The 25,431-nt window shown below is 43.4% G+C and overlaps 3 protein-coding genes across 9 annotated transcripts in view; 1 reads left to right on the forward strand and 2 right to left on the reverse strand.

The window, feature by feature from the left end:
* The window catches only part of LOC308076562 (connector enhancer of kinase suppressor of ras 2), a gene marked incomplete at both ends in the record, with an annotated part of 126,308 nt that extends 119,654 nt beyond the window's left edge, over positions 1-6,654 (reverse strand). The window contains one exon of the mRNA XM_080416926.1: positions 6,591-6,654. Within this exon, the coding sequence (XP_080273052.1) occupies positions 6,591-6,654 (64 nt within the window). The remainder of the gene's footprint in view (positions 1-6,590) is intronic.
* A 9,296-nt stretch (positions 6,655-15,950) lies between these two features.
* Positions 15,951-25,431, forward strand: part of hdx (highly divergent homeobox) — a 29,189-nt gene continuing 19,708 nt past the window's right edge. For 3 of the 7 annotated variants that reach the window (XM_080416930.1, XM_080416933.1, XM_080416934.1), the window contains exons 1-2: positions 15,951-16,767; positions 21,203-21,457. In XM_080416930.1, the coding sequence (XP_080273056.1) occupies positions 21,365-21,457 (93 nt within the window). In that variant the 5' untranslated portion in view covers positions 15,951-16,767; positions 21,203-21,364. Of the gene's footprint in view, positions 16,768-20,516; positions 20,867-21,202; positions 21,458-25,431 lie in introns of those variants that run through there. The other 4 variants (XM_080416932.1, XM_080416935.1, XM_080416936.1 and 1 more) reach the window with 2 other exon arrangements.
* On the reverse strand, positions 22,831-25,362 carry LOC308076565 (putative ATP-dependent RNA helicase DDX23). The gene has a single exon (XM_080416937.1). The coding sequence runs from the start codon at positions 25,305-25,307 to the stop codon at positions 22,902-22,904; it is 2,406 nt and encodes an 801-aa protein (XP_080273063.1). The 5' UTR covers positions 25,308-25,362; the 3' UTR covers positions 22,831-22,901.

Below are 25,431 nucleotides of genomic sequence, written 5' to 3' on the forward strand. Positions count from 1 at the left end.
ATTTAGTTTCATCTCATTTATCACATCCGTCTCAGAGAGGACAGTAACATTAACCCACGGTGGACTTTACCCTACAAGGCCCAGGCAAAGAGGAACAGGAAACAGGAAATTAGAAACATTTTCAAGAGGAGGGCGGTAAGGCTTCAGATGCTGACGACCTGAAAAGCTTCGCTTTTTATTTATTCTTTTTTTTGCAACATTTTCATGCCCAAATTGATACATATTAGTCTGCCCCATTTGGCAAGGTTTTGTGCCAGGGACCTCCATAAGAGAGGGTTGTTATTGTTAGATAACTGTCTGTACTGTAGGCGGGAGGATAACAGTGGATAGAGTGAAACCTGAATGAAATGAATAGTAGTCATTCTTATACATTCTCTCATTGTGCTAACTTCCAAAGCGCAATACATGCTCCTTCCGACTTCTACACTTAGTTTTTCGGAAAGGGAGGTGAGATAACTAACTACATTTTGACGTCAATCAGAACTTCTGATAGCTTTCCAAACTTGTTAGGAAAGCCTGTCCAAAGAGGATCTTTTCCTACGTTGAAATGTTTTAAAACATTTTAATGCATACATTGACCTTATCTCTTCCTCATATTGCTGGAGACCCCCTGGAACCACACTCAATGACCCCTGGGGGTCCCTGGGCACAACTTTAAGAATCACTGGCCTAAAAGATCGTTTGTCTTCATCTCCTGCCTTTTGAGAGATGATGACAATCTTAATGATAAGTCTGTGATGTCTGTGTCTCTTCTTTATCATCCAAACTTGTTTCCTTTTTTTGGGTGCTTTTTACCCCCTTTTCTCTGCAATTTAGTCATAATGACTATTGCTTTCTCCCCACACACATTCCTGTGTTGTCACTGCTGTTGTATCCTACCGACTCATCTACCAGTGAGGAGCCCCTACCGAGAGGACGTAGAGCCTTCGTCCTACTCCTCCCGCCCCAAAACTCCCTGCTGACAGGTATCGGCCACAGCCCATAGGATTACGTGCAGTGACAATTATCACCCTCCCCGCTTCGGCTTCCCTCCCCAGAACACGGGTCAATTGTGTTCGTGTAAAACAGGGGTAGGCAACCTTAGCCACGGGTGCTCACATTGGCACAGGGGAGGGTGATCACTGGCACAAGTGTGAGAGAGGATTTTTCTTTTAAATTAAAAAATTCAAATAAAGTTTAGTCACTTAAAGTAAGTCCCCTCGCATCTATATACAAATTACATCCTGCATATAATTCTACATTCATTCAAACTCCTAACTCTGACTGGGGAGGGAGTCTGGGAGATAGGTGGGGTTATTGTTATCTATCTATCAGTCTAATGACCATTACATCCTGATGTGAAAGAAAATATTTCTAAAGAAGAAAAAGAAAATAAATAGAAAAGTTGTTATAAAATATGGACAATCAAAATCAGATGTAAATATTACATTTTGATGTGGTGTCATAATTAAACTAAACGTTGATATGGCACACTGACATCAAGAAAATGAAAACTTGTCACTTCATGTCAAAAAGGTTGCCGACCACTGGTGTAGACGCTCGACAGAGCGGGATGCACCATGGTGGATTCGAACCCACGACCTCCACAGGAACTTTACCACTGCGCAACCCAAACCTGTTTTCTGAGGAGCCCGAGAGAGGAAGTCGTGGAGTTAGCTGTGTAGTTTTATGTTCCTTGCACGGGCAGTATTTAAAGACCAGGTCTGTCCCACACCATTTAAGCACAAGATGGTTTCACTTTAAGACGTACACTGATGTACTGTAGGCGTTAGTAAATTACAGAATAGTCTAGTTGCAGTACAAAAGGAAAGGCTTTAGAATATGATTGGATTCACTGAAAGGAAGATGATTTCTGACGCTTCTGCTGTTCAAATTCCAAATACAAATTTCTACATACAGTATACAACCTCTTTCCAGAGCATTTGAAATCCATGGTTCTCAACCTATTCTTACACGACAGCCTGTTAACTGTTCAAATGGGTGGGCCACGTGCTTTTTTCAATCAATGATCAATGATCAAACAATCGATTGTGTTCTTGAGGCTTGAATCAGTGGAACTAACTTAATTTATTGGTATTTCATATTAATGTTATATTATCATAAAAATTGTTTTGTCAATTGTTTGGGGGCACACTTGCAATATCCTCCCGGCCCACCAGTGGGCCCCGTCCCACAGGTTGAGAACCACTGGCCTAAATGAAGTAGGAACTCTGCTCATCCAGAGCCAGCATATGACATGTAATAGTCCATCATCGTCTCCACAGTCATTCACCATAATTGTATACATTTACGTTGTGATATCAAATAACAAACCAATATTTAGGGTCTGGTTTCCATGCTAGAGCACACAGGTGAGTCCGACACACAAACACTTATAACATATATACAGTATATAGCAGTGGTTCTCAACCTGTGGGTCTGGACCCCCAGGGGGGTCCCCACGTGATTTTGGGGGGGGGGTCTCCAGAGGACAGTAAAGTGACAATTTAAGGTCCTTTTTAATACCTAAAGAAAATTAAAAGAAAATAAATTAAATAAAAAAAGACCATTACTGCATCAAAAATAATCAATAAACTATAGGCCTACTATAAAAACTGGTCAAACATTGGCCAAATTGTCAAATAATATAAGAAAGAGGCAACAATTGTGAAAATAGCATTGTATATCGGCTATTTTTCACAATATTTATCAGTGGAACAGAGTCAAACTAAATGTAATGCCTCAACTCCTACAATTCCAAGTGCTTGTCAGGATGGGGGGGGGGGGGTCCCCAGTTCAAATATGATTATTTTGGGGGGGTCACGGCTTGAAAAGGTTGAGAACCATTGGTATACAGGACCAATATCAACTTACTGAGGGAGACTGAAATCAGATCGAACTCATTCTGTTTCACACGGTATGAGGCGGCAGTGGAACAACCCACATAACCAAGCCTGGCCTTTTCAACCGGACTTCAATTCAGTCTCTATACTGCCTTTTACCCAACGTTACAGTAACAAGTCTTTTTTTTACTCTTCATCACATGCAGTACAAATGCCTTCTGAACCAGTAGTTCTTTCGAAATGTTTAAGAAATGTTCAAAAATAACAGATTTACAAGCTTGTAAATATCTGCTATTTTTTAATAGCCAACGCTAAAATCTAAAATGACACAGATGCGTTCGCGGTTTTAATGGGTTAATACCCAACACCCAAATACAACCTCACCTTAAAGGTAGTGATTTTCTGTGGTTAAAATAAGTGTTAAATAGCTCTATATTCTGATAGTACTCATTACTATAGTGTTTGTCTTTCTCTTTAATAAACAGTTTCAGGTCGGGATACCAATTTTATCCAATCAGGATAGAGAACTCAAACAGGATATAGATTAAACAAGTGAAATTGGAAGTGATGACACAAAGAAATGAGCAGACAAAATTGGAACTGGAACACTATAAAAAATTAAGCTGATAAATGGGGAGTTTCTCCTGATTGGCTGAAATTTTACCTTACCTTACCACCCAACACCACCCAAATACAACATCACCATAACACCCAACACCACCCAAATACCACATCACCATAACACCCAACACCACTCAAATACCACATCACCATAACACCCAACACCACTCAAATACCACATCACCTTACCACCCAACACCACCCAAATACAACATCACCATAACACCCAACACCACCCAAATACAACATCACCTTAACACCCAACACCACCCAAATACAACATCACCTTAACACCCAACACCACTCAAATACCACATCACCATAACACCCAACACCACTCAAATACCACATCACCATACCACCCAACACCACCCAAATACCACATCACCATAACACCCAACACCACCAAAATACCACATCACCTTACCACCCAACACCACCCAAATACAACATCACCTTAACACCCAACACCACCCAAATACAACATCACCTTAACACCCAACACCACCCAAATACAACATCACCTTAACACCCAACACCAACTAAATACAACATCACCATAACACCCAACACCAACTAAATACAACATCACCTTACCACCCTGACCCAACACCACCTAAATACAACATCACCTTAACACCCAACACCACCCAAATACAACATCACCTTACCACCCAACACCACCCAAATACAACATCACCTTAACACCCAACACCAACTAAATACAACATCACCTTACCACCCAACACCACCCAAATACAACATCACCTTACCACCCAACACCACCCAAATACAACATCACCATAACACCCAACACCACCCAAATACAACATCACCATAACACCCAACACCACCCAAATACAACATCACCTTACCACCCAACACCACCCAAATACAACATCACCATAACACCCAACACCACCCAAATACAACATCACCTTACCACCCAATACCACCCAAATACAACATCACCATAACACCCAACACCACCCAAATACAACATCACCATAACACCCAACACCACCCAAATACAACATCACCTTACCACCCAACACCACCCAAATACAACATCACCATAACACCCAACACCACCCAAATACAACATCACCTTACCACCCAATACCACCCAAATACAACATCACCATAACACCCAGCACCACCCAAATACAACATCACCTTAACACCCAACACCACCTAAATACAACATAACCTTACCACCCAACACCAACTAAATACAACATCACCATAACACCCAACACCACCCAAATACAACATCACCATAACACCACCCAAATACAACATCACCTTAACACCCAACACCAACTAAATACAACATCACCATAACACCCAACACCACCCAAATACAACATCACCATAACACCACCCAAATACAACATCACCTTACCACCCAACACCACCCAAATACAACATCACCTTACCACCCAACACCACCCAAATACAACAGCACCTTACCACCCAACACCACCCAAATACAACATCACCTTACCACCCAAACCACCCAAATACAACATAACCATAACACCCAACACCACCCAAATACAACATCACCTTACCACCCAACACACCACCCAAATACAACATCACCTTAACACCCAACACCACCCAAATACAACATCACCTTACCACCCAACACCACCCAAATACAACATCACCTTAACACCCAACACCACCCAAATACAACATCACCTTAACACCCAACACCACACAAATACAACATCACCTTACCACCCAACACCACCCAAATACAACATCACCTTAACACTTGACAGCCACATCTCAAATATGACATCACCTTAACACCAAAAACCACCCAAATACATTATCACCTTATCATGCAACACCCTCCACATCCCAAATACAACATCACTGTAACACCCAAAACTATGTCCCAAATACAGTCTCGTATTACATCAGCTAACGTATCCGCGTGAAGGTCTTTTTCACAGCTTTGCCTCATACAATATACGACATGTCACTCTCACAAGTGGAATGGGGGATTGCGGGACAACCCCCAACTCCCCCATCCCTTGTGTGCGAGTGTGTGTGTGTGTGTGTGTGTGTGTGTGTGCATCCCCTCTCCACAAAATGCACTCCCACGCATGATTAGTGATTACTCATTCATACAGGCTGGTTCAAAGGGAGGCTTCTCTCGCCTGCGAAGCATTGAAGCAACGCTTTTAAAGCGACTGTTCGTTGCGGTTTCCTTATATGGCCAGTCAGGCTGAGCGCTGTCCGTGGTGCTGGACCCCAACTGTATGGGGGGAGGGGGGGGTGGCATGTATGTGTGTGTGTGTTTTCACACACACACACACACACACACACACACACACACACACACACACACACACACACACACACACGGATGCGCACTCACTCAGTATATAGACTACCTATAGATGCACACACAATAATCGTGCAAACACACACACACACACACACACACGCACACACACACACACACAATTAGCTCATGGTGAATGTTGCACACCCCATATAGTCTACGTGAGATGGGCAAGGCCTTACAACATGTCATTGATCGTGGGGGGGGGGGGGGGGGGGGGAGAGACAGAGAGAGAGAGAGAGAGTGTGGGGGGGGGTAATGTAGCACATTTCATTGATGAGAGCCGTTGTGTGTGTGGGCTGCAGCTAGGCAGCTGCATGCAGCCCTATAGGCTTGGCTTGGCGCTGGGCTGCTGCTCTGAAGACACATGCAGGCAACATGACAGAATCCCTGCTGCTCCCAAGACACAGAGGCAACATGACAGAATCCCCCGCTGTGGTTATTACCTATGGCCCCCATACTTTAACAACCCGCTTACTTTCAGTTCATTCCAATCCGTCTCCCACTGTGAAAATAGCAGATCTACAAGCTCACAACGCCTCGCAGCGCGAGGCGTTGTGAGCGTTGTAGATCAGCTATTTTCACTTATAGAAGGGGGGGATAGAAGCACAGATAATAAGCATGCAGATGAAGATTGAAATGGTTATTTTTCCTCAACACACACATGCATGGCACGCACACGCTCACACGCACACTGTGTGGCCCTTCACTGGCCATAGCATCATCATCATCATCATCATCATCATCATCCTCATCATTAGCCTGATGCAGCAGTCCAACATTACCTTTCATCCAGTCCAGGACTTGCTTAGGTGTCCATTTACTTATGGGTTCCATAACCAGAGCCATGTTGTCACAGCAGTCTCTCCTCCTCCCCGAGATGATTAATAATAGCAGCAGCAGCACTCACAAAAATGACTCAGTCACATCTGGAACGACTGGATGAGGAACATCTACGGAGGAGAAAAAATAAAAAAGAACAGAGGATCTTACTCTCTCCATCCATCGGAGGAGAGCATGATGTCCGCCTGCAGAAATAACGGTGAACGAGGATGCGGACGGTGGTGCAATCCACGCGCACACACACGCACGCTCCCTCTCTCTCTCTCTCTCTCGCTCTCTCCCTCTCTCTCTTCCCCTCTCTCGCTCTCTCTCTTTCTCGTGCCTAGTGTTGCCAGATTTTATGAGAGAAAAGAGCAACCAGGTCTATGAAAACAAGCCCAAAATAAATATTTCAGATTGTATTAAGGATCCCCATTAGCTGGTGCCATAGTCTTCCTGGGGTACACATAAAAACATACAAACAAATACAATTACGAATACAAAATTATAAAATGTCAGTACTCAACACACAATACATAGGCTATTGTAAACTAACAAATACAAATAGCTGAAATTACAGGTGAAAAGATTACAGTAAACAAAAACACAAAAATACTTTAGATTATTTTAAAGTTAATTTACTGTAAATGCAGCAGAGCAAAAAAGCCACTAGCCACATGAGGACTTTATTGGCTTTTTGAAAATAGCCGATCTGTAGATCTGCTATTTTCAAAAAAGATCTTGAAAATAAAAAGTTTAATATTTGGAATTGGAATACATTTGTAAGTTAAAAACCATTTCAGATGGTTGGTCTGCAGAGAGATACATTCATTTGGGCGTCCTTGACATGCAAATGTTTAAGAACCACAATATATATATATATATATATATATATATATATATATATATATATATATATATATATATATATATATATATATTTAAACAAGCCCAAATAATTACACTTTAAACGAAGTATTACCTTGCTTACGGTAATGAAAGTATTCCATAAGTGTTGCTGGCGTCCATCCAGAGCAACACAGTCACCTCGAAAACAACAGGAAGTGTTGATCAAATAGAATAATATTTAGTTACTGCATTGTCTATTTCTCGCTTCAGATGTTTTCAAAAACATTCTTGAGGGCAAAGTTTAGCTGTAAATGACATTGTGTGTGACATGACATTCGTTTGTTTACAAGTTTTACATGGCTGTCATGTTGGATACAGCCTACAGGCATACAAATCAAGCAGTGCAGCAGGTGCTCTGAGTCTTTGATTAGACAGCGTCGGTCATCATTCAGAAATAACACACCGCTGAATTCAGCAATTGACCAATCAGAATCAAGCATTCAACCAAGCAATAAAACATGATAAAAACAACAGCAAAAATAAACAGCATTTTAAAAACAGAAATTTTTAAAACAATTAATACAAATGATTTACGGAGAAACAAGACCAAGGCCGCTTATAATAAGCAGACATGGCAACACTGCTCGTGCCTTCCCGCCAGCAGTGAGAAGTGGATCCAGTGATGGAGCGACCCCCCCCCCCTCCTCCTCTCCCCCCTCCTCCCCCCCCCCCCCTCCTCTCCCCCTTCCCCCCCTCCCTCCCTCCTCCTCTCGCTGCTGCATCACAAGGACCACCACTCTCTCTCCCACAGACCCAGGGAATGCTGCAACGCACACACCATATAGGGAAAGCTCTCTCTCTCTCTCTCTCTCTCTCTCTCTCTCTCTCTCTCTCTCTCCCCCATCCATCCACCCTCTCTCGTCTCTCTCATACAGAAAAGGAAAGGAGGTGACAAAATTGTAATTTTTCTGTCATCACCCCTTTGCCAAATTAAACCAATAACTCCAGAACAGCATTTCTAACAAATAAAGGCCCTATTCTATTGTGTGCTTATACGTCTTGTTGTGTTGTATATTCCACATCAGACACAGACACAGACATATAGGTCTTATGTCACATTTTAAGTTCATACAAACTGGGGAGGTTGCCATCAGCTGGAGAGAGACAGTGCTGCCTCTTTTTGTGTGTAATCTGTGGCCCCAGCGCCCCCTGGTGAGCACCTGAAACACCACATGACGTCATTGACTGCTCCATGGAAAGACACACACACACACACACACACACACACACACACACACACACACACACACACACACACACACACACACACACACGCACGCACGCACGCACGCACGCACGCACGCGCGCGCGCGCTGCGCGCGCGCACGCACGCACACACACACACACACACACACACACACACACACACACACACACACACACACACACACACACACACACACACACACACACACACACACACACACACACACACACCACCTCTGTCCTCCAAAAAAATAGATAGGATTATTATTAGATGAAGAAATCAAGCAAAGACATAGATAGACAGATAGATAGATGAGATGTAGACAGTTCTTGTAGTGATTGTGTATCATTCTTAGAAGAACTGCATAGTGGTTCAATATTTCATCAGTTTTCCCAGTGGTCATTTTACATATAGGCTCTCGCCATTCACACTTAGCCTGGTAAACCCTCCCTCCAGAAATCTCATTTGTATTTTATTTCAGGAGTGAGTCTGGCCTGCAGACCTATATGGGCAATTTGGCTGTGGGCTGGAGCTGGGCGGGAGTAATGTAGCTTTGATGTCCAAGTGGCCCTTTGATGTCCAATTAAGCCACTTTAGGCTGCAGTGATTATCACCAGGAGTAATTGGTTTGTCTTTGATGTTAATGAGCAGCTTGTATGAAAGGTGTATTGATTAATGACGTGTGAACCACTCGGGTTCCACCTGATTGGCCTACCCCCGCTGTCAATCACAAAACAATGAGCGAGGACGCTGATTGGCTCGGTTATTTGGTAATGCACTAGAAACGCCCATACAAGCCTTCATGCCAGACTCACTCCTGGAATCAAATGGAAATGAGATTTCCGGAGGGAGGGTTTACCAGGCTAATTCACACTGGCTAAGACTCAAAATGTAGCTGTGTGTGTGTGTGTGTGTGTGTGTGTGTGTGTGTGTGTGTGTGTGTGTGTGTGTGTGTGTGTGTGTGTGTGTGTGTGTGTGTGTGTGTGTGTGTGTGTGTGTGTGTGTGTGTGTGTGTGTGTGTGTGTGTGTGTGTGTGTGCGCGCGTGTGCGTGTGCGTGTGTGCGTGTGTGTGAGGGTTCAGTGTCTTGCTCTAGGGCACTTCGGCAGTAAGCCGAAGGAGCCGGGAAACAAACCCCAAACCCCGGGCCTGTCTACCTGACCGGCAGGTCACTGGTCATGTCTCTTTTGTTGCTCTTCTTTTTTAAATATATCTTTTTATTTATTTGGGCACAGCAGGGTATGAGTAACATTCTTTTACATCAACATTTATTTTATTTTTAAGACAAGGAAAATAAAAAGCACTTACACATAATACAATGAAAACACAGAAAAGCAGACTGTAGACAAAAAAAAAAAAAACATCTCATCAGCTATAACAACAGACATATCATGCATTCCCTCTGATAGCTATACTACAGCAGTCGTTCACTGTCAGTCAAATGGGTTAACAGACATGACACTCAAGTCTCTAACTGAGGACAACCATATCAGATGGTAAGTGGTCAAGCAAAGGTGTGCATATTTTGTGAAGATATCTTCATTGCCTTTAGACCTAGCACTCATTCTCTCCATGGGTAAAAGTTTATAGATTTCCCGGTACCACTTTGTAACTGTTGGTGGTTTATCCATGATCCAATTAAAAATAATACATTTCCTAGCCAGAACTAATCATTTTTGGAGAAGCATAACACTAGATGAGTTCAGGGACATGGTCCGTTCTGGAAGGCTACGTAGAAATAGACCTGGTTTCTTTTCAATTTTGCATTTGAAAATAATATTTACCTCTTTGGAAATTGAGGACCAGAATTTTGAGATTGCAGAACAATCCGGTGCACAGATTTCTATGCAACATTTTGTAAGGAGTCTCGTCTATTGCAGCAAAATGTACAACAACAGGAAAGGATGCTCGCCTTCCAATCAGCCATTTCATAGTGAACTTTCAGGTCCTTCTTCCAGGTTGATTTTACGTTATCTATGTTTTGCTTATTCCAAGGATCCATAAACTGTTCGATGCTCTTCTTAATTTGCACAGTTACTTTAACACAGGTAGCTGATGTGTTCATGGCCTGCAGCTGGTTAGAGGCCTTTAATTTAACCACTTTCACTCTGGTGTCCGAAAAATCTCAAAAACCTCAAAGTGCTTCAATTAAAGGTCTCTAACCAGCTACAGGCCATGAACAGGGCCAAGGCTGTGTCTCTTTTGTTCTATCTCTCTCCTCTGGGCAAGGTGCCCATTTTGGTTTCGTTGTGTGTGTTACTTTGTTTCTCGCCATACAACATTTCTATCTAACCACTGATCACTCATACAACACTCTCCCACCTCACTCTGATCCACTGATTTACATACCTCATTCATTTGTTATTGCCTCTGCCAGGCCGAAGGCGTGGCGAAGACGGCCTATTCATACTCGACGTAAGACCCTTAAGTAAGCATAAGGAACGGAGGGGGAGACCAAAAAGGGGAGGGGGGATGGGGGGTTTGTCCGTCGATTATGTCATCCGTCAGGTTGAGCTCTGAGCTCAACCTGACGTACCTGGCGTACGTTCACTGCTTCCCTCTGGAGGATGAATAGCCTCTTGTCCCTAATCACGCATATAAGAATGCACTGAATGCACTGACGTAAAGAACGTACCAGTTCCTCACCCCCGACGTACGTCAATCCCCATCTCCGTCTAGTATGTACGCCACTTAAGTTTTCACCCCTGTCCGTCCTTATGTATCTGTGTGTGTCCGTCTGTCTGTGTACAGCTCATCTCTGGCACCGTTGGCCCGATCAACTGAAACTGTGCTCACACACTGCCTGGAGGCCAGAGCAGAACCTCGGGCCCAAATTATTCACATCGGCATGTTATAGCACAGATTTTGTCCAAACATCACGCAAATCGGTACACATTATCTAGTCATCTCTCAGGCCTGCCAACATTTGACTGTGAGAATCAAAGAGATTGGGGAGGGTGGGGGGCTGCCACTGACCACGCCCCCGGGCCCTAGCGGGGTGGTCTGGGGGTCGTCCTCCAGAAACTTTTAACAGGGTAGATGTAATTTCCTGTGTTCTGGTGAATTTAGGGAGTTTGATGGCCTACTTTTCATGCTTTACTAGCATTGGATAATGATGGGTACATTTTGTAATTTCATCCATTAAAAGGCTAAAAGTAGGCCTGCAGAAATTGATTTGATGACTGAAGCAATTAAAGAGCCATCTTTAATAATAACCATTCATCACTTAAAAGTTAATATCTTTTTATGATTGGATGCTATTACAATTTATAACTACATGAGTGTATATGTACACTGTATGTGGGAATGGAGTTCATTCAGTCATAATATATACATTAAGCGACTGGGAGAGAGTGAGAGAGAGAGAGAGAGATAGTGAGAGAGAGAGAGAGAGAGAGAGAGAGAGAGAGAGAGAGAGAGAGAGAGAGAGAGAGAGAGAGAGAGAGAGAGAGAGAGAGACCGATAGACAGACAGACAGGGGGGGGTTGGAGCATGAGAGAACCATTCACACTTTCCAACAGAAAAGCAATATACAGCCTATGATTTGCATGTGAATTGTCAAACCCAACAAACAGCGCAAATTGTCCCTGGCTGGGGCAGCTGGGCCAACCCTAAAGTGGCTTGCTTGTGTAGCCCCCACAGTTAAATTAGCCAGAACCGGTGTGCAACAGACCTGCCAATCGGGCTCAGCCCTATTGGCATGACTGGTAACACGTCGGACTGGCGAGTGGGAGCCTCGGGTTTAATCCCAGCTCACTGCGTTCCACTACAATCTGGCGTAGTCGGCAGGACGAGGAGCGTAATATCCTCGCGTGAGGGACATGAGGGACGTCGTGTACGGTGGTCCACGGCGTGAAGTGTGAAGCGCGAGGACGCGCTCCAAAGATCGGGGGGGTGATTGTAGCCCCCACAGTCAAATTAGCCAGAATCGGCGTGCAACAGACCTGCCAATCGGGCTCAGCCCTATTGGCATGACTGGTAACACGTCGGACTGGCGAGTGGGAGCCTTGGGTTCAATCCCAGCTCACTGCGTTCCACTACACTTGCAGGGATGTTTATCTCTGACACAGGTTGCCATGCAAAATGGCAGAAATCCCCCAATCAAGGAGAAATCAAGGATCAATTACAATCAAGAAGTCCTCGAAGAGATGTGGTCAAAATCAAGGAAACTCCTACAGAATCAAGGAGGGTTGGCAACCCTCATAAATCAAGACATATCTGTAAAATTCTTCATATTCCATCCTGCAAAGATTGGCTTCCAAAGTTTGCAGGAGTGCCAGTCCGTTTTGGACAAATGCCTCAAATCATGAATGCAGCGTCCAATTGCCATGAAACTTTGCATGCACAGCAGCATATTCCTACTAGGCCAAGGAAGAAATGCTATTCTATATTTTTCAAATCGGCCTCATGGTGGCGCAATATCAGGCCAATTCACGTTTTTACCTATAACTGGACAGGTGTGACACTTTGCACTCACACTCCCAAGAGGCAAAGGAAAAACCTCTCCCCCAAAGTTTTCACATTGGCCTTGTATAGCACCACCAGGAGGCTGATTTTTGCAAAACAATTTTTTTATATTACTCCTACAGATTTTGTCCAAACATCACGCGAATCGGTACACATTATCTCTATAGTCATGTGATGAAGACGGATCTGTCCGATTTTTTATATTCCATCCTGACTGGCTAAGATTGGCATCTACATAATGGACGCAGCATCCGATTGCCATGAAACTTTGCAAGGACATTCCCATTAGGCCAAAGAAGAAATCATACAAATTGTCATACAAAAAAGTATATTCTGTAGGGTTTAAATAGTTCCAGCCTCCAGTCCCTTTACTTGTTTTTCACAAATCGGTCCAGCTGCTATTCAGCAAGCTCTTTATGGAGGAATTTTGGACCATCAAAATATGCGATCTAGCGCAAGGCCTGGTGCACGTTTTTTGCTGTGGCGGACCTGGGATGGAGTTATGAAATTTGTCTACTGTACCATTCATCCTAGGATATCATAACATCATAGAAAAGGTAAGAAATAAATGATCCAAAATTCCCCTTTAATACAAACATTTCACAAATTCACAAACACATACTTGTATGAACCACCTGTCAACTATCGGGCTGTTGCGCAAGACCTGAGGTCTGGTGCCATGTCATTCGCTGCTACACAGCCTTGTCACTTCATGCACATACTGTATGACCTTGAATACACTCCAATGCTGGCATACTTGGCATCTTAATGCACACATGTATGTCTGATATCTGCTGCTAAATGTTATGTCTTCTTGCACAAGAGAGTGTAATATTCGTCATCATCTATTCCACTGTGTCTTACTTTTCTAAAGTCATCATCCATTTCACTGTGCCTTACTATCTAAGTAATGTATGTTTATTTTGTTTCTTTTTCTATTGTGTGTTGAACAATGCCATGGACACTGGCACAGGTCACTTCACAGCTTTTTCATGCAGATGTTTATAATAGATAGACTATGTACACACAGTAAGAAGACCTTGTGCACAGCACCTTAACTGTCAAACTGCATCTTTTTGATTCATTATTCGTTTTTCCACGTTGTTATTGTATTTGTTTATTGTTATTATTATTAATAATGCTTCTGTCTAAGAAACCTCCCTTTAACTATCAAGAGTACCTGAACCATGAACCCTTCATTCTAATGAGTATTTTTCAAACTGCAAAGCAACTGGAGCTGAGCTTGTATGAAAAATTCCACCCACTCTTTTACACCTGTAAACTTTTGATGTGACAATAAACTTAAACATAATCTTGACCGATTAATAGGTTAAATCAATGCACTAAGTCTTGGGTTTAGAGGCATAAAGCTCCATTCATGATTTGCATTGCTGTGGGAACCCTGTAACACGACTCCTGCTGTTTCATGGCTGAAAATGTCTACAGACAGGCTATACTGTCAAAAACAAAAAAATACAGGACATCTAATCTTAAAATAATAAATGTTTTGATTAGACTATCCTTAGATGTCGACTATCAAGCTGTGTGTGGGAAAGTGTAACTTAGAAACGAAGTTTCAGAAAAAAGAAGTTTCCCACAGCTGTTTATGGAAACTGGAATGACAGAGAGGCCATGCCAAACACTCACTGCCAATTATTAACCTGTAACCAAGTTAAAATATAATCTACAAACATATAATTTATCATCTGTGCCCTCGCAAGACACAGCAACACCCATAGCAGGCATGCACACTTACAAATATTCATATACAAGCATGTAAGTAATTATAGATTTTGTTTTATTAATTCATGTATTTTGACAGTTTATCAAGGTTCTTTCTTGTTCCATCTTGTGTACAGATACATAAAAGTTAAAAAAAAATGTTCTGGTTCCTCACTAATGATAATAATAATAATAATAATAATAATAATAATAATAATAATAATAATAATAATAATAATAATAATAATAATAATAATAATAATTATAATAATAATAATAATAATACGATTTATTATTATTATTGTATAATAGAACAGCGACCAACAACAGGTTCTTATGCAAAAGCTGTAAAGTGCTTGACCTCTAAAGTAACCAAAAATAGTTTCCTACAGGATGCGTTCCACTTTCATTTCCTCTTCTAAAATAACCCTTGTACAAATGACCATCCTTCCCACGTTTAACAATGAGGATGTAATTTGCAGATCGGCTTGCAAGGGCTGGCTTACAAAATCTTGGATGTCCTCTATCACTCTGCTATCCAGTTTGCTGCAAATGATCCCTTTAGGACACACCACACTGTATACTCCTCTCTAAACTGGCCATCTTTACACCTGCTGAAATATTCATTGCTTCATTTTAATATACAAAACTATCCTTGGTTTGCCCCCAACCCCCTCCCCCCACCATCTGTGTCATTTGTTGCATACCTCATCTACTATACAACACCCGTTCTGCTCATCTTATTTTGTTGAAGGTTCCAAAAACAAACTCTGCATTCATTTTTATTGTCATAATATTGCTTTGTTTTTATTTGCTTTTCACCTGAATGTTAATTTATTGTAGCCCAGAGTTGTAAAAAAATCTATTCGTTCTTAATTGTCTGCCTAGTTAAATACATTAAAAATAGATCAACAAAAAGCTGTAAAGTTTATGACTTTCCCTTTGTATTTAGACATCTTGGCACAAATTGTTATGTGCCATATGCCAATAAAGCATTTTAATGGCATTGAATTGTTGATACAAATCCTGTTTGTCTGAGGTCAGTCAGAGATCACAGGCAGTTTCAGTCAGCCGACAAACCGGCTTTAAACTATTAAAACAGTAACACAGACTACTAGTTTGACCACTTAAAAGTTGTTTTGTAGATTGTTATTGTTGTTATTGCAGCTACAATGCTGTGGAATTTTACTCGTGTGTAGGCTACTCATACAATAAGATGTTACAAAAAAAAATAATTTAATCTTGAATTGAGATCTGTGTCATCATGGTCGTGACCTCTTCTCCTCCTTTCTCTTCCATCCATCCCTCAGTCGCTTTCTCCACCACCTTTCTCTCCTTCTCTTCATCGCTCCATCCAAATGAGACAGATGGATGGAGCAATGAAGAGATGGAGAGAAAGGAGGCGGAGAAAGATAAGTTCCATTTCCACCTCCTTTTCTCTCCTTCTCTTCATCACTCCAGCCAGCCATCAGTCTCATTTCTACCCTTTCCTTCCATGCCTCCATCTCCCCACCTCCTTTCTCTCCTTCTCTTCATCGCTCCAGTCCATCCATCTGTCTAATTTCTACCCTTTCCTTCCATGCCTCCATCTCCCCACCTCCTTTTCTCTCCTTCTCTCTTCCATCTCTTTCTCCTCCTGAGCAAAGTCAACGGTGGGCGGGACAAGGGGGAACCGGACGGACCCCTCGGCTCCCCCCATTGGCTCCTGTCTGCCGATACGTCACAATCATGATTAGAATTGATGATCGGACGTTGTGATTTCATTGTCTGAGCGAAAAGAGGGGGTTGAAAGAAGAAATCTGCTGAATTGGGAACGTTGATTTTGACATCCAGAAGGGTACGTAACGGGAGTGATCTCACTTCTTTGCGGTGATTTCACGCACATCTCGCGATCTGTCCGCCGCGCCGCAACGGATGATTCGGGGGGAATCATCCGTGGCGAGGGGGTTTGAGAAATCAGAGATCTGGAAGGAATGGAAAAGTTCAACCGCAGGCAGCAGCTATGTATCCTCTGGGAGAGCAGAGGCTAATGCTAAAGCTAAAGCTGGCTAGTGATGGCCGCCCGGGCCTAATGTTAAGGGTCTCTCTCTCTCTCTGTGTGTGTCTGGGGGTCGGTGGGTCTGTCTGTGTGTGTCTGGTGGGTTGGTGGCTCGCCTCACGTTTAAATGTATTGTGTCAATATCGGCATAAAGACAAGACACGCTTCCTATCCAGGAAATAACACTGGCAACTTTAAACTTACCTAGGAATACATATTATGTTGTTGCATGTAAACATGTAATAACGTTATTCTTGCTTTTGGGTATAGTAGCCTATTCCCGACTCCGTATAGATTATATAAGTTGCGGTTTGGTTTGTGAGAAATAAAAGTTCATTGAAGTTTTTCGGAGACAATGCGATCCCTTCTTCCTCGTGTAGGACGTTACATTATGGAGCTGTTTGTTTACTGTCTGTCTGTCTGTGTAGGGAAGTCCTGTCCACGGTAACCGGAAGGCTCGCCCCAAAACACACTCGCCCCCATTTCTTTCGCGGACCGCTCGCCCCCAGCGGTTCTTGTATTTGAGTATTTGTTTTACTGAGGATAAGGTTAGAAATAAATTAAGGGTTAGGCGTAGTTTTACTGAGGTTACGTTTAGGAATAAGGTTATAACCTTAGTTTTACTGAGGTTAAGTTTAGGAGTAATGTTAGGTTTTGGTACAGTTTTACTGAGGTTACGTCTAGGAATTAGGTTTAGGCATAGGTTTACAGAGGTTAGGTTTAGACGTAGTTTACTGATGTTACGTTTAGGAATAAGGTTGGGGTTAGGCATAGTTTACTGAGGTTACGTTTAGGAATAAGGTTAGGTTTAGATGTAGTATACTGAGGTTACGTTTAGGAATATTGTTAGGTTTAGGCATATTTTACTGAGTTTACGTTTAGGATTAAGGTTAGGTTTAGGCATTGTTTACTGAGAGTACGTTTAGGAATAAGGTTAGGTTTAGGCATAGTTTACTGAGGTTACGTTTAGGAGTAAGGTTAGGTTTTTAGGCATAGTTTACTGAGGTTACGTTTGGGAATAAGGTTAGGTTTAGGCATAGTTTATTGAGGTTACGTTTAGGTATAAGATTAGGTTTAGGCATAGTTTACTGAGGTTACGTTTAAGAATAAGGTTAGGTTTAGACATAGTTTACTGAGGTTACGTTTAGGAATAAAGTTAGGTTTGGGCATAGTTTACTGAGGTTACGTTTAGGAATAATTAAGGTTAGGTTTAGACATAGTTTACTGAGGTTACGTTTAGGAATAAGGTTAGGTTTAGGCATAGTTTACTGAGGTTACGTTTGGGACTACCAGGTGGCGACTGTTCCGAGGTCGCCGGATTTGCCCCGGTGCGACTGTGTTTTTGGGCGAGCGTTTTGGTATTCCTGTCCACACGGTGTCTGGTTTCTCTCTCTATGTGTGTGTGTGTGTGTGTGTGTGTGTGTGTGTGTGTAGTTTCTGTTTATATATAAATAATGCACTGTCAGATCCCAGTCGTCATGGTTGGTTGGTTGTTTCCTGATGTGACGCAACGTTTGTCTACATTTTTAGCATCAGTTATTAAGATATTTCCATGTTCTGCTGCAGCCAAGCGCAGCTGACTGTCAGAATTATTGCACAGTACACACATCTCTGTTACACCAAAATGAGTAGTGGTACAGTACAGAATGATGTGACTACATAGTAACTATGCACGTGACATTATAAGTATATATTTCTAAAGGATACAATTTCATTAGAGGTTTATAAACAGCACATTTGTCAACATTCAGCTTCCAACCACAGATTTTCAAGCACTCAAGCCTTGGATCAAGGCTTTCATAGAAAGCAAAAGTCAGACTTAATAAAATAGATAAAATACATCTATGATAGTCTTGATCCAAGGCTAAAAGCACTCTAGTCTACACACCCTACTATAAAATCAATTATTTTTGCTGCATCATCACACATTGTGTGATAACACTTTATTAATCCCCAGGGGGAAATTCAAGGTGTTGCAACTGCAAAGATTTAAAAAGTTTAAAAAAAAGTTCACAATCAGCAATAAATACAGCAATAAATACAGCTATATACAACCATACAACAATAGATACCGCATTAAGTATACTCACTCGCAAGATTTCAAAGAGTTTTTGTGTGTAAAGCATATTAAACATGTCTGAATAACCTTATATGTGTGCAAAAAATATCAATATATACAGACAATTTAGGATTGGAAAAGGATATTAGAATAGACTCTACTGTATATACATGCAACAGATGGCTGGGTAAAGTATATACGTACATAGTGCAAAAGCATAAAATATGACGTGCTGAACTGTGGTAAGTCTGAGCAAGATACAGTAAAAAAAAAAATACAATATGTGCAAGAGATGTATAGGACAATAGTAAAAAATAAATATAGGAAACTGCAAAGTGTTTTCGTTCGGTGACCTAACACACTATATACACAGATACTCAATTAAGAAGGCATGTTGATTATTTACAGCTATCCTAGGAACACCCATGAAGCTTTGGGATGGCTCAGGGTAGAGGTTAAGACAGGGTTAAGCAAATATCAATGTGATTGGTATTTAAGATAGTCAAAGATAGTTATACTTTGTAGTATGACAGTGTCGTGCAAAAGCAGTGAAAATAGCCGCTCTACAAGCTCACACAGGGGTGAATCGCAAGTTCGCAACAGATGATGATGAGGTTTTCGGTTTTGTTTAGTCTTTTCACACAAATTTGTTATTTGGTTTAGCGGAAGATTATAAATCATATTCATAGTGTTTCATTATGAGTTCTCAAGCCGTTTCATATCTTGTGTATAAACTCATCTAAAAACGAATCATGTAGGATAACGGTGATATTGGATTACGTCTGTAACACTGTATTTCAACACTGATTAATACAATTTTATCTTTCAGATTAGATTAGGTGATTATCTCATCATACCTAATCAAGTTTTTAAATATTGCTTATGCATTTATCTACAAAACTCAAAGGATAAAGATGATGCCAAAAGTTCTATGACAGTTCTGGCGAGGTCAGAAACGTTCACTACATAAACATCAAACAGTTACAATTTACAATTTAGGCATTTAGTAGATGCTCTCAATCGAGAGCGATTTACGGTAAGCAAGGACGACACAAGGTAATACATCAAATGCATAGAGATAGTAATCTAGGATCATAGGTAAACCAAGAATCAATCATCAGTCTAAACAGTATAATATCAAAAAAATATATAATCTGTACGTTGAAACTACACAAACCATAGGATGCCAGGTCAACAAATGAACCTGCCATCTGTCTAATAACATCTGCTATCTAAATTACATTTAACCTTTGCATAAGCCTGCATGGTCGTCAAGGCTAGGTCAAGAACAGCGACCAACATATCAAAATACAGGGGAGTTAATTGAAACTGCTACTTCTACCAACAGCATTGCAGGTTTCATGTGTTAAATACTGTATATCGGCTAGTCTATGTGCAGATTTCATAGTGTGAAAAATGTCAGGTCCTTTTGGAGAATTGCCAACCATCATGTCCTTTCTCCAAGTCTCTCTCTCTCCCCCCCAGCACATTCAGCTGACGTAGGTCACAATTTCATTGTGGAATGTAACAGGTTAGACTAATTTCAAATTTGTACAGTCTGACAAGGTGGATAATCACGATTTCACCGTTTTCATGTCTCACAGTGTGTGACATGATGTCATGATTGCATAAGATGGCCAAAGTCGTGCAGCGTGCAAGCACCATGAGGTAGTATAGGCTGTCACATGACTTTAGGAGGTAGGCTACTCCTGTTGGGTGCACACATACTGCACATTTTTGGCTGCAGTGTTTTTCTCGATCACCATGGTTCTCAACCAGTGGTCCGGGGACCACCAGTGGTCTTTGAGGGGGTTCCAGGTGGTCCCCATCTAAATGATGGTGAGTTGGAAACCAAATGGACCCTTATAGATCTTTAACTCTTGAGCGCGTAAAATGAGGGGTCCATTCGGTTGTTAAACATCTGCATTACTTAATTTACAATAAGTCTACACAATTAGAGAATGTAGAATAATTGTTCTTTTGATCAACGTTTTCCTGTTATCTCTCCTAATGGTACCAACAAGTCTTGGGTCTGAGAGTCTAAATCTCATCAAGCGGTGGTCCGTGGCTCAAATGCCCAATAAATAATGGACCTTGATATGAAAAAGGTTTAAAACCACTGCCATAAAGTGTCTTCTGGTCGGTTCTGATGCCCTTTCTCCTCTCGTTTTGCAGAGTCCTGTGTACGCCATGCCTTCTTCCTGGTTCTCTCCTCGACCGTTGTCGCCCCCGGCAGAGCTCCGTACCCACTGAGTGAGGATGCGTGGCATCAGGACAGAGCTACGTTAGACACACTGACGACCAGGAGGGCCGAGCCGTGTCGTTCACAGCCTGCTTATGGCTGCCCCCCCGTTCCCCTCCAGCAGCAGGATGGACGCCTGGCCAGAGAGACGCGGCCTGCAACCCGCCGGCCTGCAGACTGTGGGTTTAGTAAGTGTTGTATCCGCTGCTTGGTCCATGGTTGAGGGAAACCTGGTACTGTTTGTCCTTGTTGGGGACCCCTGGTACTGATGGTCCTTGTTGGGGACCCCTGGTACTGATGGTCCTTGTTCGGGACCCCTACAGTTTACAGTTTAGGCATTTAGCAGACGCTCTTAATCCAGACCCCTGGTACTGATGGTCCTCGTTGGGGACCCCTGGTACTGATGGTCCTTGTTGGGGACCCCTGGTACTGATGGTCCTTGTGGGGGACCCCTGGTACTGCTGGTTTTTACATTCTACCAGGAGGTAAACTACATCGACCTGGTGTTACACGTTTAACCACCCCTCTAGACCAGTGGTTCTCAACCTGTGGGTCGGGCGTCTCGTGACCCCCAGGGGGGTCCCCACATGATTTTGAGGGGGACCCCAAATGACAGTGAAGTGACAATTTAAGGTCACGTAGGACCTGAACTGAATGAGCAGGAGTCAGTGGGACTACCAAATCACTGTGCAATATATAAAATAATATAAACAGAACCCTCACATGTAACAAAGGCCCTTTTAATACCTCAAAAAATAAAATAAAAAGACCATTACTGCATCAAAAGTAATCAATAAACGATTCAAACATTGGCCAAATTGTCAAATAATATAAGAAATAGGCAAAAATTTGAGTCAAACTAAATGGAATGCCTCAACTCCTACATTCCAAGTGCTTATCAGGTTGGGGGTCCCCAGTTCAAATATGATTATTTTGGGGGATCACAGCCTGAAAAGGTTTGAGAACCACTGCCCCAGACGGCCAGACAAATGTGATGCCAGGTCACTGCAACGTCCTGTTAGTTAGGGTAGAAAACCAGCAATACAGATGTGTCCCAAGAAGAGTACACTGGTGTTATACTGTTATACTGGTGTCATACTATAATAAGAAATAATTATAATAAACTTGTATTTGTATAGCACCTATCACAAATGGTGTTACAAAGTGCTTCACCGAAGTGCTTCACAGAAGAATGAAAGGACAATGCATTAAAAGCATCTTTGTAAAAGTGTTTTAAGAAGGGATTTAAAACAAGGCACAGACTAAGTGAGCCTGATTTCCTCAGGCAAAGAGCATTCCAAAGTGTCGGAGCTCTGATTGCAAAAGCCCTTTCTCCCTTTGCTTTTGACCGACACTTTGGAATGACCAGCAGAGCTTTGCCTGAGGATCTCGGGCTACACGGTTTTTTTTCCTTTTTTTTTTTTTTTTACACTTACAACATTTTGTTTAATATAGCGAAAAGAGCCGATCTACAAACTCACAACGCATTGCTACTTTCTGCACAACAGTCTTGTACGATTTAAGTAGGGCATTACATTTACAAAAAGAAAACAAGCAGCAACAACGATAATATCAAGTGCTCTGTGGGTGCAGCAGCAGGGTAACAAAGCTTTGGGGGTCCTCCTCCAGGGTTCAAGCGAAGATGGTCTCCTCTCGTCTCTTCTTGGTGAGGATGGTACCGGGTTTGTGCTGCGCGTCGGGGTGGTTGGTGAGCTCTGGTGGGCAGGTGGACGCCGGGCTCTCCATCATGGCCTGCTTCAGGTCGTAGAACACGGACGCGTCCTCCTTGGTGAGGAAGGTCAAGGCCATGCCGCTCTTTCCGGCACGACCCGTACGACCGATACGATGGATGTAGTCTTCGATGTTCTTGGCCATGTCGTAGTTGAGAACCATGGAGACGTCGTGGATGTCGATACCTCGACCAGCCACGTCTGTGGCCACCAGGATGTCCTTGGCTCCCGCCTTCAGGTTGGAGAGAGCAAACTCTCTCTGTTCCTGTCCTTTGCCGCCGTGCAACGTGCAAGCATTGTATCCCATCTTCTCCAGGGACTTGGCCAGCACGTCGCAACCCTTCTTCTGGTTGACAAAGATGATGATGGGAGGTTCGAAGCCACGAGAAAGAACCTCCAGCAGCTTCTTCCTCTTCTCTCCCTCGCCCATGAGCAGGACCTTCTGCTCCACCCTCTCGTGGGGTTTTCCAGCAGAGCCGATGTAGACCACAGCAGGGCGTCTCAGGTAGCTCCTGGCCAGCCTCTCCACAGCTGCAGGCATGGTGGCTGTGAACATGACCGTTTGTCTGTATTTGTGTTTCCCAGACTCAAAGTTCATCATCATTTTCTCGGGGTCCTCCGCCTCGTCGGTGTCTGGCTTCTGATTGGTGACGGGGATGTACTCCAGGATCTTCTGCACGTCGGGCTCGAAGCCCATGTCTATCATGCGGTCGGCCTCGTCCAGCACCACGTAGGTACAGCGGCCCAGCACCAGGTAGCGGTTCTCCAGCACGTCTATGAGGCGACCAGGGGTGGCGATCACAATCTCACAACCCATCCTGAGACGGAAGCCCTGGTCCTCCCTGGAGATTCCTCCTATCACCGCCACGGTGCGGATGCCCAGAGGTTTACCAAACTTAATGGTCTCCTCCTCGATCTGCTGGGCCAGCTCACGAGTAGGAGCCAGGATGACTGCATAGGGACCCTGGTCCGAGTCTTCAATCCTGTCAGTCTTTGGCAGGGTGGTGATCCATACCAACAGAGGAATGAGGAAAGCAGCTGTTTTACCGCTACCCGTCTCAGCTACACCGATGATGTCACGGTTCTGTAAGCCAATGGGGATAGCCTGTCTCTGGATAGGCGTGGGATCCTTGTAGCCACACTTGTCGATGACCTCCAGGATGTGGGGGGGCAGTGTGTACTCCTTCCAGTTCCTGATGGGGTTGGGGATCTTGCCTCCCTTGGTGGTGATGCTGTAGTCCTCCCTGAAGATACGCCAGTCCCTGTCCGTCATCTCGTCCAGCTTCTTCTGGGACCAGTGCCTGTCGTCCCAGCGCTGCTTGGCCTCCTTCTTACGCACCTTCTTCAGCCTCACCTCTTCCTGCTCCTTCTCCTCCAGCGTGCGTCTCTTCTCCATCAGGTCGCCATAGAAACGCGACTGCTCCCTCTTCTGCTGCTTGAGGTCGATGCCGGCGATGAACCCTCGGACGTACAGCTGCACCGAGTGCTTCTCTTTGTAAATGGGGTTGTAGTCGATGGACGTATCTTCTGAAGCGTCCCACTCAAAGACAAACTTCCTGTCGTTTAGGTGACGTGTTCGCCTGCGTTTCTTCATGCCGCCCAGGTAGCGCTCCTTGATGGCTACGAGTTCTTTGCTTTTATCCTTCTCCTCTCTGATCTTCTGACGTCCGTCATCTTCTTCATTTCCGTTGTTCTCTTGTGCTCTCTCCATCCGCTCTCTCCGCTCTCGCCTGTCTCTCTCCTGGGGGTCCTCCATCATTTTTCTTCCAGTTTCCTGGAACATCCTTCTCTTCTTCCTCTCTTCTTCAATAAACCTCTTCCTCTCCTCCGTCTGCTGTTCCCTCCGTTTCAGAGCCTCTGCCTCTCTCTCTGCCTTGGACAGGAACTTGGGCTTGGCCTCGGCCTCCTCCTCTGCCTTCTTCTTTGCAAGAAGTTCTTCCAGAGACAGCGGCTGGAACTTCTCTTTCTTCTTCTTCTCCTCTTCATCCTCCTCTCCCTTTATGTCCTTCTCTCGCTTTATCCTGTCCTTTGATCTAGGTGATGTGCTTCTGGACTTCCTGCCGCGATCCTTATCACGGCGATGGCCGCCATCCTTATCTCTACGGCCCCGATCTCTGTCCTTGTCCCGCTCACGATCCTTGTTGTCTCTGTTGTCGTGCCGATCTCTGTCAAGAGATTTGGAGCGGCGTTCACGTGATCGATGGCGCTTCCGCTCTATTCGCTCTCGTGAACGACTGCGTTTCCTCTCTCTGTCCTTGTTTACCGAAGTTTCGGGGGCATCCTTCTTGTCAGCGGTATCACCTGCCATCTTTATCACTTATTTTGAATCCCAAACTTGCGATTCCTCTTCGTTTTCATGGAGACGCCATCTACACGCTTGTTCTTATGGGGAGAGTAAGTCAGGAATATAAGTCGGAGCCTTAGACCAGACC

The sequence above is a fragment of the Gymnoscopelus braueri genome (genome assembly GCF_963280865.1).
Source record: "Gymnoscopelus braueri genome assembly, chromosome: 20".
NCBI lineage: Eukaryota > Metazoa > Chordata > Actinopteri > Myctophiformes > Myctophidae > Gymnoscopelus > Gymnoscopelus braueri.